Source organism: Miniopterus natalensis, chromosome 19, assembly GCF_054644295.1.
Source record: "Miniopterus natalensis isolate mMinNat1 chromosome 19, mMinNat1.hap1, whole genome shotgun sequence".
In the NCBI taxonomy this organism is placed as follows: Eukaryota; Metazoa; Chordata; class Mammalia; order Chiroptera; family Miniopteridae; genus Miniopterus; species Miniopterus natalensis.
Window position 1 is genome coordinate 31,935,327 of NC_142099.1, and position 18,220 is coordinate 31,953,546.

Sequence of the window (18,220 nt, forward strand, 5' to 3'; positions counted from 1 at the left end):
CTAGGATTCATTTCTTTTAGAGTAATTTATCCCTAGACAGATTGCCCTATATGTAGCAGCTTCGTAGTTACAAAATTGTCCTTGGTTTTGCAATAAGTTAGGTACAGACTTGTGCCTAGAGGCTTGCCTTAAATCACTTTAGACATGTAGGTACTGTATATTCTCTAATTTTCAAGGGCTCTACTGGAAAAAGCAAAAAAAAATTAAAATTCTCCAATTGAACAAGGTATGCAAGGATTTGGGGGATTTGTTGTTGTTTTTAAGCAAAATAACATATTGGATATAAAGAGCTGAATGAGCATGTCCCTAAATGGGGAAAGGGCGTATTTTCACAGAACCAGTACTTTTCCCCATCCCATCTCCATTTGATGGCGATCCAAACATACCATTGGCCATTTAGTTTAAATGCAAATGCTGTGCACATACACCAGTCACTTTATGTACGTACAATAAAGGCAAGGGGAGGGGAAGCGTGAAAGAATAACGCATTCAGGATATGGAACCAAACTGCAGTTTTCTAATGGACAGTGTCTTCTCGTCTGGAAGCAAGCAGCAGTTCCCCTTTGAGCAGACACCTCCTGTCTGCTGCTGGAACACATCACCTGTACCTTCATGCTCCCTTCCAACTGTGCAGTGGCAGTTTCATTGATTGGCTGCCCGGGAAATCGGAACCTGATCTGCTCCATCCACAAACCCTGTCCTTCACAATAGGCTGTCATTCATTAGTAGCTGCTCTGTGGCGTGTACCTTAATCTCAAACCGCACCAGACCCACCACCTTCAAATTAACATGACCCTCGTGCTCAGTCTCAACTCCTTCCCTGCGCTTTTTGTCCACCATGGCGGGCACTGGTGTCTCCTCAGCAGCCGCCTCACAAGAGGTACCAGATTTGCCCCATATGAGCACATAAGCAGCACCAGGAGCTTAGGTGGTCATTCCTATGGCCTAGGAAGGGTGCTTCCAAAAGTTGTGCAGTGAGCACCAATCTGCAACTATGTGTTGGCCATAAGCTCAGGACAGCTGACCAGGCTCTTCACTCACCTTAGCGGCCCTAGTGATAAGGGACTGGCCTCTGAAAAGCAGGTGGGCCAGCAAGCTCTTTGTGGGCAGGTTCACCTTCCTTTGATATCCCTCCAAAGAACAGACCCTGAAGACAACAGACCAGTGCCTTCAATGTAGCTCCTCAAAGTGAACATAAAATATCGTTTGAGATTTCTTAAATCTCATTCACTTTTCAAAAAGGCATATAATCATCATCTCGCCATCTAAAATCTCAATAGCAAAAAGCATGGACAGGTTGATATAAGCATGGGCTCAGAAGAGTTAGGGACACACTTGTGCCTAGAGAGGGCTTGCCTTAAATCACTCCAGACATGCAGGTACTCTATTCTCTAATTCTCGAGGTCTCTAGTGGGAGAAAAAAAAAAACTCCACAATTCACTAGCTAGCTCAATGTTAAAAAATACTCTGCAAAATTGTGAAGTTTCCTTCAGGGTTGGGAACCTAAAAATGAAATATAATTACTCTATAGCTAACTGGGGGGAAATATCAAAAGTTGTTGTTTGGATATAACAATTTCTATGGCAAAAGCTATCATTTTGGTCCCCAAGTCAGACCAAAGACTGTATGTAAAAACAGAAAATGAGATTTTGCTATATACAAAATTACATATCTCCCCAATAATGACACCACAAAATGTCAAAATGAAAATTATTTATTACATTTTTTTACAAAAAAGCACAACAGAATCAACAGGCATTAAAAGCATTACATAGTGCAAACACCAAAAAGACACAAAGCTACCTTAGCAGCACTTATAAAGAACAGACTGGAACACGTGCGGTCTCCTTTCTCCTCCAGCGAGCTGGCCACTGTTCGAAGCTATTCCAAATCACCATTTTCTTCCACTTTATGAAGCCCCAGAGCTTTGTCTACCAAGGGCTTAACATTTCAAATATCTCATTCAAAGCAATTAGAGGTGAAGTTGCTCCCCCCGCTTAATCCCACATCAAACTCTGAGGCACAAAGGGGAGTTACATGTACTTATTTTATGGATGAGAAAAACTGAGCAGTAAAAAGGTCAAGACTGGACTCACAGTAGTGGGATAATCTCACTCCTTATCTCTGCGAGGCACTTAAGAGTGTCTAGCTATAAACTTAAGAGTCCCATTCCCAGGCTGCATAGGACCCCTACCTTGCCAAGTGCCAAAGGGCAAAAAAACATTTCATTCCCCTTTGAATACATTCTCTACTACTTTTGTAAGGGGGAAAGAAGAAAGAAAAAAAAATGATTTTTTGATTGTCATTTAAAAGAAAGTGAAAAACCAATGCCAACTAGAGGGGAAAACATAAACGTCCTGGAGAAGAAGGAAGGCTGACCTCAATTTCTTGTGCTGAGACATGGAAGCTTAACCACCCGCTCCCCCATGACACACACCAAAAACTTCAGCCACAAGTTGTTGTGGCATCGGTAGCTCTGATGTCACAGCTTCCCTTCCTCATTGCTAGAATCCACCAACTCCCTGCAACAGAAACATTCCCTGGGACTGACTGAGAAAGAGGAATCTTATCTAAAGATGTGGTACACAGAGGCCTTTGGTGTAAAACTTCCAAGAGTGGAGAATAGCTTTGAATGCCAAGGGAAAAATACCATGGGAGGAATGAGGGGAACTGACAGCAAACTAGTCACTGCTAAAACAAGAACAAAAACCCATAACGCCTTGGGATAAGACATTATATGCACTGATAAACTCTCGATATTATGATGCCAATTTTCAATAAAGCATTTGCCAAATTCCAACCACTGTTCTAAGAAAGGAACTGCTGACAGATAGCACTATTTGGCCCTTTTTATGATCCCTGCCACATTCTACCCCCAAGAAATGAGGAATTCTACTTCCTGTGCTATCCTCCCAGAGGACTCTGGAGGAAGGAAAACTATCTGCAGAAGTAGCACCTGGGATTTCAGATAAGCTACCAAGAAATACTATCTTTTCTGAGATACGACTCTTTCTCTGTAACATTTTCAGTCATTCAAAAAGCTCTTGATAGAGGTACAGTAAATCCAAGTATAGATTTATTACATTTTCTTTAACAATGCCACATTCACCAAGAACAGTATTAGTTGGGACTGCATGTTCATTGCATCAAAAGATCTTAAAATGCTTACGGGACATTCTCCCACAGAAGGAAAAAGATCTGGTGGCTCCTATACAAGAATATAGCACTGACAAACAATGAAAGCTGTCAACAGGAAGGACATGTCAACGCAATCTGGAAAAACTGTCCCCAAATTAGGTATGGGGAGGCATTTGAACCACTCTGCCAGGTACTCATTTCCAATTTAGGGTCCTGAATATTTCTCCTCATTTGCTAAACCACAACTCCACTAATTACAAATCTTGGAAATTCCAGCAAAGTAACCTCCACACACCCTACGGCAGTGCAAAATTCCAGACATTTGTAAACAGTGTACTTTTTACTTTTGGCACAGGAAAGAGCATGCAGCTTCCTTGACCTCTGAAGTGCAGATTTTAAACACAGCTAATTTCTAATCTATAGCCACTTTTTAGCAAAAGTATTATCAGCCTTGACATTGTGTGTGCACACATGTACACCCATGAATGGGAGAACCATCAATATGAGTTCGTTAGGACATGGGACTGAACAATTTAAGCAGATATTTTACTAAACAGAAAACAAGATTCACAGTATCTAAAGCCATATTCTTTCAGTTCACATAACTCTCTGTAGAATAAAAATCAAATAGCTGGTTAACAAGTTTCCTCCTTTCTAAAGAGAGCCAAGAGGTAACACTATAATAGCATTATAGAACTCAAGACCTATCATTTACCAAGTTCTTATTAACGACTTTCCAAAGGAAGCAACAGTGCATTGAATCGGCATTTAAAAAGCTACAAATGATCATGACCTTTAAAAATAAATTCTTACAAACAAAATAATGTTTTACAAAGCATTATATACATCTAAACATATATAAATTATTAAAACACAAATGCATATTTCAAATGCTTGGCAGTGATTCTGTTTTGCATGAGAGAAGTTCATGGCAGGTTAGAGGCTAGCTAGCACGGTTGGATATCGGTCCATTATTCAAGCCTAGGATTGGGAATCAATGATACTCCAGGGACGAACTGTGGAGAAATGGTTATATCAGTTTAGAGGCGTGGTATAATGTTCTTATAAAGTCTGACTTAAGTATCAAATACAGAAGCATACCAAATATCAGTACAGTGCAAGTATAATGAGCTAATATGAAAGGACAGTAGACATTTTTAACTATAATCCAGAAATTTGTTTTTGTAACGCTTCATCATTGATGCTCTGAACTTTTTGTCCAGGACAACATGATCATAAATATTAACTTAAATAACAAAAACAAGAAATGCGATGCTAACGTCGGATGATTTCATAAATCACAAGTGTCTGGCGTGATACAACAGAAACAATGAACTCCACTGACACTTAAACAGACCCTTTCCTCTCAATCAGGATTTCACTCAAGCAAGGCCTACTACAGAGACCATATAATTTAACATCCCAATGAAGATATGAGAGTGAAAGGGGGAGACAAAGACAAACCAGAGATGCTGAAAAACAGGAGTAAACCGCTACTGTTTCCAACATGCCAGGGCACGTGAACACGCTCAGTACAACTAAAAGATAAATGGTAGTGTTTGGAATTATGAATATTTCAAATACGAATGCCTTGCATTAGTGGCAGTGAGTAAAATGTATCTGTACCGGAGTGGCACTGAGAAAAGAACAAAATCTAAAGGAGATCAAGATGGTCCAAAGCTTCTGCACACAAAGAATGGCTCCGACAGCACTATTCAGCCCTTTTAAGGATCCCTAACCATTCTACCCTCAAGAAATCCGGAATTCTACTTCCTATGCTATACTCCCAGAAGACACTGACTAAGGATCCTAGATGAAGGAAAAAAACATTTGCAGAAGCAGGATCTTGGATTTCAGATAAGGCACCAAAAAATATGGTCTACCTCTTTCTGCAGATACACTTCTCTGTCACCTTTTCAGTAATTCAAAGGGCTCCACAGAGGTACAGTAAGCCTGGTACAGTAAACCCAAGTGTAGGTTTATTCTCTTTTCAGCTCACACACGGCTCAAGGATCTTCAAAGTACTTAGTACTAATTGGAACAGTGAAAAACTCAGGTGAACAAAGGCAAAAGGGGGAAAACTAAATAGCCTGAGGATTCTGTGCAAGGATGTACCAAAATTAGCATCAACTATCGATAAGCACAAATAAAATTTTAAGGTTTTTTTTTAAGTTTTCTAAAAAATTGCAACTTTACATAAGGAGAGTCACAGGGTTCTAGTGCAGGTCTCCAACCCTGCCTGCCTCTCTTATCACCTGCGAAAACACCTGCCTGGGAAAAATAAAATTGAGACTTTCAAACTGGTATTAAAAGAGTAATGGGGTAGAAATAGGCAAGAAAGTAATTTAACTTTCTGAAGATTTAGAACATTTACCATAGCCCAACAAAATCTTACACTCATTTACTGGGGGGAAACCCCGTCCCTAGTGGAAAGGCAGATCTCTGAGCAGCATCATGGAGAAGGAGCAATACTGGAGGAAATGCTTCAGGTTCCTCTGCCACCTTTACTTGCCCTCCCATCGGGAGGACTAATGATTATGTAAGAAAGCCTGACATTTACTGGCCTCCTCTCTTTTGGGAAAAGGTGTTAAAAACCACTCTTCTCTCTAAAGCCCAATTCTGGCTGCCAAGCCATAGTCTCCAGTATTTTAAGGTCATTGGTTGTTCCAAATTCAACAAAGCACCATCATTTAAATATTTAACAAATAATGAGAAACAAGTATGATTTATAGTTTGGTTGGATTCTAATACTAGCTCTGTGACTTTCAGAAGTCGTTTGACCTTTAGCCTCAAGTGCAAAAAAAGGGGTTGAGTGTGCCCTAGGTTTAAAATTCTTTAACAAAATTTATGCCGTTAGAAATTAAATATAATGCTAAATAAGGGAATCTACTCTACTTCCTATACCTAGAAAATCTTTAAGGGCAAGGCTTCCAAAAGTGTGGTTTGTGGCCCACTGGCATCGGCTTTCAGGAGCACCTGTTCAAATGGAAATCCCTGGCCCAGACCTCAGGGTCAGTGCGTATGTTTGTGTTCTGAGGAAGGGGATAGGGACTGGGGTGTTTGTGTAAGCTGACCTCTTAAAACAAATAATGTAGCCGATTCTTAAGATTCTTACATTTGATAATTATAGGGCCTTTCTCTTCAAACTGACATACTGCTACTCCTGGGCATAGACCAAGATTTTTTCCGTGGGAAAAGCAGATAGGGATATCTATAAGGAAATCTAAAGATCCTTAGTTACCATATGTATTGTCCAAAGATTTACGTCCTCAGATAAAGACTGTTCAGGTCAAACACTTCTCTTTAATTACTTTCCTTTTCACAACTGCCATACTCCATTTTCAAAAGACTGCCTCTCACCCATATAGAATCTTACTATGGGGCATTGCCTCACAATGCCAAAAACCAGAAAAACCTCAGAGAACTCTCAAAAGAGGACAGAGTAAAGCAAAGAGAGCTGTGTAGGTATAAAAATTCTAGCCTTATTTTTCTATCTTAGAACTGTAATTGAGAAGGTTGTGCCAGAAACGTTTTTTGAATTAAAAACAGTCCAACATTTTTTGACTGAACATTAAATCTGATTTGGCTGATTAACTTTATGAGAACAGGCTTTGCCCGTTTATATGACAGAACATTTTCTACAAATTCAATCAGCTAAACCTGCTGCTCCAAGGCTTTGATAAAAATCTCTAAAGCACATATAGAACATACTGGGTACAGTACACCCTCTGTTAGTACTGAAATTTATTCTTAAAATTTAGATGTCCCATTAAACGTATGCAGAAAGGCAAACTAATCTAGGGTGAGAATCATGAACTGGTAGAGGGGCTGCCTGGAAAGAGGCCCAAGGGAATATTCTGAGGTAACAGAAATGTTCTTCTAGAGCTCATTTTGGGTAGTTGTCCACAGATATCCACTCAGATGTCCACAGAAGGGAATACTACTGTTCGCTAATTATACCCTAATTTTTAAAATGTGCAAAAAATTATATATACACTTTCAAACTTATTTTAGGAGTCTGCTAGCAAAAACTGTTTGACAGCATTATTCTAGGCACACATGGAAGAAATCTGTTTCTTAAGACTTTTCTTTTGGTTGCTCTGAATCATGAAGCCTGACTGTGAACATAAAGTGATCTACAGCACTATGTAACTTAACTAATTGAATTGTTTTTTTCACTGTCAGCTTTACTATGTTTCTAATAGCCACCTGGGTGAGGATGCCTAAGAACATTCCCTAACAGGATGCAAAGTACAACATAAGGAATACAGTCAATAATACTGTTATTTAGTATGAACGGCGTTAGGCAGGTACTAGGCTTATGAGGGAGAATGGATCACTTCAAAAATTATATATCTAACCACTATGGTGTACACCTGAAGCTAATATAACATGGAATGTCGCCCAGCAGGGTGTGGCTCAGAGGCTGAGCATCCACCTAGGATCCAGGCGATCGCAGTTCGATTCCTGGTCAGGGCATGACGTGCCCGGGTTGCAGGCTTGATCCCCAGTCGGGGTCATGCGGAGGCAGCCGATCAGTGACGGCTCTCATCACTGATGTTTCTCTCTCTCTCTCCCTCTCCCTTCCTCTCTCTGAAATCAATAAAAGATATTTAAAATATATATATATAAAATATACACATATTGAATGTCAACTGTGACTAAACATGCCCTAACAAAAAATAAGAGTAAAAAATAAACTAAAGAAAGGTTAATCTTCAAGTCATTTAGTAAATAAACGAGCGAACATACTTTTGTCTGCACTGGCAGCTGCTCCCTCCCAGGTCATTTTTTTTCCCCTCACCCAAGGATTTTTTTTATTAGAGAGAGAGAAAGAGGGAGAGAGAGAAACATGGATGTGAGGGCGGAACAAGGATCAGTTTCCTGTATGTGCCCCAAATGGGGATTAAATCCGAAAACTGGGTATGTGTCCCAAAGCTCCAAGCAACTGAGTGACACTGGCCACGGCCCAGATCCTCATCTCTGAAGGTAGAATGAAGTGACTAATAAATCTTTTCACATTAATTCGAGTCCCCAAATTAATGATCTAGTTCTAAAGAACTCATTTGTCCTGAATTACAATGCTTATATGAATAAATAATGGGTCACAATGAGTGGAGATGCTCACTACTGACATTTTGAATACGTGCCCTGGCCCTCTTATTATTTCTCTAATTCACTGATTCACAGCTATGCTATAAAAACCCTTATAACCAACTGAATCTCCTTCTTGCAAATAGGGCATGAAGCCCCAGCCTTCTTTAATCTTCTGGCACAGTGAAAACAAGCAACAAGATGGCTCGTCCTTCCATGAATGATGTTCCCATCTCGTGGTCTCTTCTCACATAGACTACATGGCTTCAAAAGATTCCGGCAATCCTCCCCATTTCCTGTAACTGCTCTCTGTTTAAAAAGGCCAGCTGATTGTCCTCCCACGCTTGACATGGTCTCTTGACTTTCAGAACTGTGAGCCAAATCCAAGAATTCCACCGAGTTGCATGGATCAAAGAGTTTGGGGTTTTCTTCTTTTCTATATACATCTTTAGGTATAACAACTGGAGCTGATATGGTTCTTCGGCAGTCAGGGATATCAATTCCTTCTTTTTCCTTCTCTTCAGGTATGGCAGTGATATCAGACGTGGAGAGAGAATGGGTTAACTTAGAACAATCTGAATACCAATCCTTCCTCAAGGCCCAGCACCGAAAGCAGTACCTCTTGCTTGGAGAGTTAAATTTCTTGCACTCAGTACACTGCCACTCATCCTACAAAGGTAAGTGCAGCCAATTAATACTCACTCAGTGGAGAACACGATGCTAAGAAAAGGGGAGGGTAGGCCAAATTCTCATCATCTCACCAGTGAGAGCCCAGACAGTCCACCCCAAAGACCTAGCCTAGAATTAAAATAAGTTGTACAGCCACTTTGATAGTGACACAATTGCCCATTCAAGCCAAAATGTGATATAGCAATCTTTTAAAAAGTTAATTATTTTGGTTTTCTAGTCTGAGTGGCATTTACATTGTTTGCTTTTCCCCACTGCCTTCTTTTTAGGTCATTTCCCTTTTCACAACTCCCTCTCAAATTCAGTGGCTAAAGAATGAAGAGATACTACTCTGTTATTCTTTCCTACTATTTAAGAAATGTTATAAAATCTGGCACACACAAAAAAACTACAATCATGAGATTTAAAAACTTCTAAATTTATTCATGCTTTCTCACTGCTCTCAGGATCATAGGTAGCTAGTTGTACGCCTAAATCACACCCTCTGAAAAATGAATGTTCTTGTCCTTGAATGCCAAGTAAATTTTTTCCTACTTTTCCATATTCAAATCAGGAGATACTACAGCTCAATAAATTTTACATGCCTTGCTTAATTCAAAGGCACCTACCTGGAACAAGTCCAGAGCATTTAATGTGGATAATTGCCTGGCTTTGATAGGATCAGTGTGACACAGGCTGATTTTCTTGCTTTCAGAATAGAGATCAAGCACTTCAAGTTTAGAAGTCATAACTCAATTGCCTAGACCAAGAGGCAGGAACATGACCATTCGTTAAACTGGGATGTTCTCCAGAGAGCCTCAAAACATTCTTGCCTGGCTGGGCGTGGCTCAGCGGTTAAGCATCGACCTAGGATCCAGGCGATCAGGGTTCGATTCCTGGTCAGGGCACATGCCCAGGTTGCGGGCTACAGCCGATCAATGACTCTCTCATCATTGATGTTTCTATCTCTCTCTCTCCCTCTCCTTTCCTCTCTCTGAAATCAATATATATTTTTTTTTTAAAAAAAATTAAAAAAAAACAAACATTCTTGTGCTGGGTAAAGATCCTCAGATCTCACATGAATACTACACAAACACTCACAAAGGAAATTCATAAAGATCTGGAACCCATAACTGATGGTGTCATGGTGTAATTGGCATCAACTTTTCTTTATAAGTTATTAATACATAAAGTAATTGGGCTTGTTAAAGTTAATAGCATCTTTGACTTGATAAAATACAGTCTATTTGCCTAATAGGTTTTCTGGGCCCAAGTAGCCACAGAAGTCTGATGAAGATGGAAATATTTAACTCTGCTATTTGTATTATGGTCAAGAACACTTAATGGATCAATATATTCCACTTTATTACTTAGCTATGCACAGATAGTTTGCAATGAATTACTGTAACAGTCAATAGTAGTGGGGTGGGAGAGGGATCAACACAGAGACAACCTAAAATTTTTCATCCCCAAGCAGCAAAAAGTAAAATCAACCCCCTTATCCTTCCCTCAGCACCCTCTTTTTCCAGTGAGTTAGCTGAGGGGAGTATTAAAAGGAAAGTGGAGAGCTAGCATGAAAAGAAAAAAACAAGGAACACATTTGAGTCTAAACCTTAGTTGTCAATTGATGACAAATCCAAACCTGTTACCTAAAAGCTTAATACTAAATCTTCACTTACTAGCCCTCCATTGATATAAATCTGTGTGGAAATTAAGCCATTTTCCATTTTTTAAGAAAACATTGAAAATATAATTTTTATACCTGACAAAGAATTTTAGATAGCTTGTAAGTCCATCTTTGGCATTACAGAGGGGTTAGTGGGAAAAGCAATGCAGAGCTACTCTGACTAACTGTACTCAAGGCATGGTGTCCAGTCTTTACAGCAGGGAGAAAGGCACACTGAGAGGCATTAAGTCATCCCTTTGCAAGGTAGGAAGATTAAATCAACTCATCTTCTCTTCTCAAATTCCAATAAAAACTTCTAACAAAATGTAAAGAAACCAAAATCTTTTAACACCCAAGAAAAGTAGATAAAAAGGGGGGGGAAATGGCATTCTTCACTGTGAACTGCTGGAACGTTACCATCTGAAGACATGAGTGGTGCAAACAGCTCTTTACTAGAGTCGTACCTCAGAGGCAACCTCTACGTCAGTATCATCACATATGGACTTAGAGTCCTCAAGGTCATCATTTTTTCCCACTTCAATCACCTGTGACGGCAAAGATATCTCATTAGTAAGATTTACCTATCTCACATGAGGTTATTACCTGAGAGCAGAAAAGATGAAAGAGCTTCCATTTAAAGCTCACATTCTGTCTCCATCATTACCGCTTTAAAAGGAGATAGCTTAAATGAGACCAAAAACGATTCTGTACACACCTAGCACCCAGAGGGTCACCAAATATCTTCTGCATTCAGAAGGGAGAGGGTGCCCAAATTTATGATTTAAGAAGAAAAAAAGACCTGGCCAGTGTGGCTCAGTTGGTTGGGCATCATTTTGTGCACTGAAAGGTTGCTGGTTCAATTCCCAGTCAGGGCGCATGCCTGGGTTGCAGACTCAATCCCCTGTAGGGGGTGTGCAGGAGGCAGCCCATCAATGTTGCTCTCATATCGACGTTTCTCTCTCTCTCCCCCTCTCTCTTCCTCTCTCGCTAAAAATCTTTTTAAGACACAATATTAGCCCTGGCCGGTTTTGCTCAGTGGTTAGAGCATCAGCCCAGGGACTGAAGGGTCCCGGGTTTGATTCTGGCCAAGGGCATGTCCCTCTGTTGCAGGCTCAATCCCTGGCCCTGGGCAGGACAAGTGCAGGAAGCAGCCAATGGACGTGTCTCTCTCACATTGATGTTTCTCTCTCTCTCCCTCCCTTCCACTTTCTCTGAAAAGCAATGGAAAAAATATCCTTGAGTGAGGATTAAAAAAACAAAACAGTATTAGAGTAGAACAACTACAAATTATTAAATGTGGAAATTTATCTTAGGAATCTAGGTAGGCATTGTAAAAGCAGTGTATAAAACAAGGCACTTAGATGTGAAAAATGAAAACAAAGTATTTTAAAATTTTATTCTTCATATTCAAATGTACAAATAGTTATGTGATACTCTGGCTGTCCTATAAAAACATGCCTACAGACCAGGAAACAAAAAAAAATGTGGGAAGTGTCTTCTAAATTATAAAATTTAGAATTTAAAATTCTAAAAATTAAAACCCTAGTTTTATGACACAGCAAATGGAACAAACCAGTTATAATACAATTATGACCCTCTGTATAGCAACTTTCTTACAAAAGTTTTAGGTATTTTAAGTCCCATCTCTCTATAGAACTTTCCAAATGTCATTCTAGCCTCTTCATTCTAGTCTCTTGCATTCCCTTCTAATGCTACCCATGTAACTAGTCTAAGAAAACACAAGCATCTATTTGCCTATCACAAACATATAGGATATCCCCTTCAGGAACCCAAATTACTATGAAAATCCCTTAATTATAAGAATGATCCAATTTAGGCCTGTTTTTTGCTCTATTTATTCAGTGGATATTTACTGAGATTCTTGACCATGTCAGGCACTGGAATCTGCTGCCCAGTTATTTTGAGAATCAAACACATGCTTGGATGACTTTTCATCTTGGTATATTCACATCATGTGTACTCAGAATTCTAACTCCCTCGTTCACCCTATTTAAAAATCTCTAATACGTAGGAAAAACTCATCTGTCTACTTCCATTTGGGTATAAAATGGTTATGAAAGCTATTGAGATGTCTAAGAAATAAGGTTTTTTTCCCTCTACAGGCTGCTGTGGCCATTTAGAACTTTGCATTGTTAGCAACACAAGGTCTCCAGAAGAAAAAAACTCACAATGAGAAACTAGGCAAGCAGAAAAAGGGTATATTATTGCCTCTAACAAAGAAGGAACTTACCCCATGGCATCCTAGCCTATTTTTAAGGCAGCCTTGGTTTACTGAGTGTGAATCTTAAAATTAGATATAGAAAAATATTAAGGCAAAGAGAGGTAGGGTGGATTATGTGAATTCAAGTGGTATAGTATAGGTCACATCACCAGATCTGAGTAGATTATACAACACACTTAATTACAACCAATGCGAAATATTTCCACAACGTACCATTTTGTCTCTCACTTTCCCTACTTCTTCACTTGTTTGTTCAGTATCAGCAGCTTCAACTTTCATTCCAACACCAAACTGCTCTGACACTCCCTCATTCAAAAACCACACATCATCTGTCGTATCTGAAACAATGGCAGTACCTATGTCCTAACAGAAAAAAACAAATAATGAGTTTTTATAGTCAGGCTTATCAGAGATGTTGAACCAACATAAATTAACCCAAAACTCAATGTCCTCACATATCCCCAAACACCTAGCCTTTCTCCAATGGATACCTATTCATTCAACAAATACCTACTTGGCACCTACTATGTAAATAAAAGCTAATGGATGTACTGGTGCCTGGTAAGGGATTTTGTTTTTGTTTTTAATTTTGAGAGTATGTTTATTAAAGCTAGGAATAGTCGGAATTTTTTATTTTAATAGTAAATCAAGTATAATACCTGAGAAACAGCACTGAAAAGCTTAAAAGCTAGACTCATAGTTGCTCAAGTAAATAGAATCCATTCTCTACATTCCTTTCCACAAGTGGCACTGAGAACCTAGAAAACATTCTACTAATTGTGAGATATTCCTTTAATAATTGTTTATTGAAGAAATATGAGAAATACTGAGGGTAACTCAAACCTTCTCTCTGCATTCTTAAACAACTTTAAATATAACTTTCTTTCTGCATTCAACTATGGACATTTATGACATGCTTTTCTACAACTTACTACTTTGCTATTTTACTAAGAGACAACTTACTATTTTGCCATATGTCCATTCATTTACTGAAGAAATACTCATTGAACTACTATTATGTGTCAGATGCTATTTTAGGTATTAGGCAATAGAATATAGAGTCGTTAATAATAGAAAAGCCCTGGACTTACATTTCAGTGGGGATAAACAGCCAATGCATACGTAAACACAATAAAATAATCATTTTACAAAGTGAGAAGTGCAATGGGGAATATAAAGTAAGATAAAGGAGCAGAATGATGATGGCTTAAATTAGGGTATGACAGTGGAAGCAATAAAAAGTGGTTGGTTAGAGTTTGGGTGTACTAGCTAACCTGAATGTGACATATGACCATCAATTGAAAGAAATCAACCATACCCCTTGATATTCCGGCTGGAATAACTGTAGAAGGTAGGCTTATGAAAAAGGACAGACTGGATAGGAGTGTTTGGTTAAAAAAATTCTGTTTTGAACATGTTAAATGTCAGATCATCTAAGTAGAGGTGTTGAGTAGACAGCTGGATATGGAAGTTGGGCATTTAGGGTAAAGGTCAAGGCTAACAATATAGATTTGGGCACCATCTGCATAGAGATGGCATAAGTCACAACGCTGTATGAGAATTCTTAGAGAATGTAATGTGTGGTCAAGTGTAACCAAGAATGTTACTCTTTTCAAAAGAAAAAAAAGGAAGTTCCTCTTCAAACATGAAATTTACCTGATTTGTCTGTAAATCAGTTGAGCCATTACTTCTAGGTGTGTAATTTTTTCTCAAATTTCCTAAAAACCACCAAGGCAGGCCCGCTACATCCCACTCCTCAAGCCCGAGGTCCAGCCTAGATGTCTCATCTTGGCTTAAATTTTCTATCAAGTCTTCATCTATAGAAGTCAAACGAAAAGCATGATAACTATGTCCACAAACCTTAAGAATCAGCTCTTTATAATACTTACAATCACCTTATAAGGTAAGTAAAATGTAATTCTTAATCCCAGTAGGAACAATCAGAAACCAAATACCCATCTCAGTTGCAGAGCCCAAATCTACTCTGTTTAGACTTTATTAGCAATAATGGCACTAGAAGTAGATAATCATTGATCAAGAAATCTAAACTCTGAAACCATCCAAACAATGACATTTACTGGCATTTTAAACGTTCCTACCACTGTAATAAACTAAAGAATATCTTGCGTTAGTGCGTGGTATCTGATAATGGCTTGATCCACTGGACTGCTAATGGTGACAGCACAGTGGCCAAACCCTTGAGACAGGAGTTGGTACAGAACATAACACAAGCAAATGCCAGGTTGTCAAGGTAGTCTCACTGGTATCACATATTGTGGGACATTTCTCAATTAGTAATAACCGCTATAAAATACTAAACTCTAGGTTGTCCAAATAAATATATATGTATGTCCCTTCTGGATCGATGGGCTATTTCAGAGTTAAAATATCTAAATCTAAAAATACTGCAAATCCAAAACACATTAAGGCCCCACATATTTCAAGGAAAAGATCCTATATCCTACATCTAAATGACACTCACGGCAGTTACTAACCCACATTTGTCGCTACCACATGAAACTCCTTTCTTTCTTTGCCATCACGCAATCTTCTTTGTTGCGCTTCACCCTTTTCCTACCTTCTTTCTCCTCTACCTCTTCTCCCAATGCACTAGACACACCAATGGCAACCACGGCTTTTAAATGTGCTGAGGTACATACATATAGTTTAAAAATGTCTGCAATAATGAGTCCTTGCTAGAACAAAAGTTTATCCTACCTACTTACAAATTACGTTGATCCTATTAAAACATGTATCTGTGCTCAGGGAAACTTCAACTACCTTCTTACTTACTCCTTGCTGAAGTTATCAGAAATCAAACGCCTAAGACAAATATTAAGTTTTCTCCACCTAGTCAGGCTCTGTAACTTCTCATGCAGGGAGTGGAAACAGGCCATTCTTTCCAAATATAAAAATTTTGTCTCCTCTTCCTATACATCTTCCTAAAATTACTAAGCTTCCTCAACATTTACATCATAAACTACATATAGTCTCTTGAATTGGCTGTTCTTATGCTTTAAACAGCCTTCTAAGTAGAAAATAAGCAAAAACATGCATTTAAAGGAACAAAATTATACATCAGAGCCATAAGACTGGAATAAGCTCCAAGGTAATTAGGTAGCCCAATAATCAGCTTACATTCAAATGAAATTTGAGGAAAGCAATCCAACATGAAAAACTGCTTTGACTTTAAACATTTAGAACAATTTTAACAACATAACTTTCCTGCCACTGCTCCAAATGTGAGCCTAGACTAGAAACCATCATGCCATAAAATATCTTTGAGGAATTTATCTTATACATTTTTGCAGAAAAAATATTTAGGAGGTATTTTATAATGTAGGGCTTGAGGAAACTTCCAAAATATCAATTAACTCATTTAATTTAACCATACCATACCATATCTAGTATGGATGGCAAAGATCTGGTAATTACCACTCAAGGGCAAAGGAACTACTAGGCTTATGTCTCATTCTTGGCTCTGAAATACTAAGCATACTTTATCATTTTTGCAAACTTCAAAAATCTATGAAAATTTGCATCAAGCAAACATATCAAAATAAAAATTCTAACAAAATCAAGTATGTACAGGGGTACCAAGATTGAAAAGACCAAGGCAGCTAAGTTACCAGGTGGCAAAGTGATAAATGCACAGCCATCTTCCATTAGCTTACTAGCTAAAGGAAGTCTTGCCCCATATCCCAGTAATCATGGGTTGCTAAAAGATGGGTTGCTACCACCTTCTTCAAAGTTAACAATAGTGACAAGGATTTTTTTTAAAGATTTTCAGGCCCAGCCGGGCATGGCTCAGTGATTGAGTGTCGACCTAGGATCCAGGAGATCATGGTTCAATTCCTGGTCAGGGCACATGCCAGGATGCATGCTCGATCCCCAGTCAGGGGTGTGCAGGAGGCAGCCGATCAGTGATGACTCTCTCATCATTGATGTTTCTCTCTCTCTCTCTCCTTCTTCCTTCCTCTCTCTGAAATCAATAAAGATATATTTTTAAAATTTAAAAAAAGATTTTCAGAAAAGAATGAGAAATAAGTATGACATATGCCCCTCCTATTTCACATGGAAGAGATAGCATTATTATTATTTTATTTCTCTATATAACAATATTAATTACAGCTAGTGTTTAACTTGGATAGATGTCATTCCCAGAAATCATCAACAACAAAGAAAAGTCTACATAACCTTAACCCAGAACTTACCTTCTCTAGAATTTGTGCGTTTGTGCCGTGAGGTAGGCAGTGTGGAAATATTGCCTTCTTCAGTACTTTTCCTGGGACTGGGACTTTCCTCTGCACTTGGCTGAAAGGAAGGGAAAGGTGTCTATCAGTGGAGTAGTAATGATTGAGACCAGGGGATGCAGCAGTTCCATTCTGGCTCACCAGTTAGTGTGTGACACAATGGGCTACACACAAGAAAGAGAACTCGCGTTCACCACAGTCATCAAATAAAAGCAACATCTCAACCCACTGTGAGCAGAGCTAAGAGAATCCCAAACCTGGGGGGAGCAGGGTGTAAATCTCTGCACAAAAGACCAAAGTGTACAGTTAAAAATAGGCTATCAATATAAATCCTTTAGCCTACTACAAAATTAGGCATAATTCAGAAAACATGTGACATCCTCACCATATACCAAGATGATCATGAGGTTTTCCCAGGTTTGGGGAAGCTTTAAGAAATGGCCTGACATGAACTTAATTGCAACGAGCCTGTTAAAATCTAATAAAAGCAGTTACCTCAAACACCTATGAATATACACCATCACACACACACAGGTGCACACACAAAGAAAATGCAACTGGAAGAACTGAAGATCAGAAGTGCTACATCCCAAGGACAGATTCAGAGCCTGGAACTCTGTTATAGACAGAACAGAGAATTTTCACTCTGTCCCTGGTCTGTGAACTCCCAAGAGCCTTTCTTATTAAATTCTTTCTACATTCAGCAAAAGGTCTTGGGAGGTCAAGATCCATAGGTACAGAGAAGGGGCCACTCTGTACAACAAAAGAAGTCACCATGTGGTGATTTTACCTTCAGTTGGTCTTGACTTGGAATATCCAGATTTTGATCCTGTGCGATAGCGAGAGTCTGAGCAGCATCTGGATAGCAAGTAAAACAAAAGGAACACCTTCCCTGGTAATAACCATTCTTTCCACACAAAAAGGACCTCAGCAAACAACTCTGGAGCCAGGTTTGGTCCCTAGAGATGTACTTCTCCATGTTGGTTTAACAAGGCTCTCATCCAAAAGGAACAGAAAAATCAAAACTGGTAAAAACCGCAAAAACCAAAACAGGCTATATTCAAAATATATTATCAAAATATAATCTGGGGGAAAATGAAAAATAACCAAAAAATGTTCTTCCATAGCAAGCTTTCAAATTTTAATATGAAAAGTGATTTC

The 18,220-nt window shown here is 38.8% G+C and overlaps 1 protein-coding gene and 1 pseudogene across 2 annotated transcripts in view; both read right to left on the bottom strand.

Moving 5' to 3' along the window:
- Window positions 1-489: 489 nt before the first annotated feature.
- On the bottom strand, window positions 490-840 carry LOC148090943 (small ubiquitin-related modifier 2 pseudogene; annotated as a pseudogene).
- An 858-nt stretch (window positions 841-1,698) lies between these two features.
- The window catches only part of MDM4 (MDM4 regulator of p53), a 34,547-nt gene continuing 18,025 nt past the window's right edge, over window positions 1,699-18,220 (bottom strand). For both annotated transcript variants that reach the window (XM_016214981.2, XM_087827815.1), the window contains 6 exons: window positions 17,850-17,917; window positions 17,021-17,120; window positions 14,463-14,623; window positions 13,020-13,169; window positions 11,029-11,109; window positions 1,699-8,901 (listed from right to left, as the gene is read on the bottom strand). In XM_016214981.2, the coding sequence (XP_016070467.1) occupies window positions 8,329-8,901; window positions 11,029-11,109; window positions 13,020-13,169; window positions 14,463-14,623; window positions 17,021-17,120; window positions 17,850-17,917 (1,133 nt within the window). In that variant the 3' untranslated portion in view covers window positions 1,699-8,328. The remainder of the gene's footprint in view (window positions 8,902-11,028; window positions 11,110-13,019; window positions 13,170-14,462; window positions 14,624-17,020; window positions 17,121-17,849; window positions 17,918-18,220) is intronic.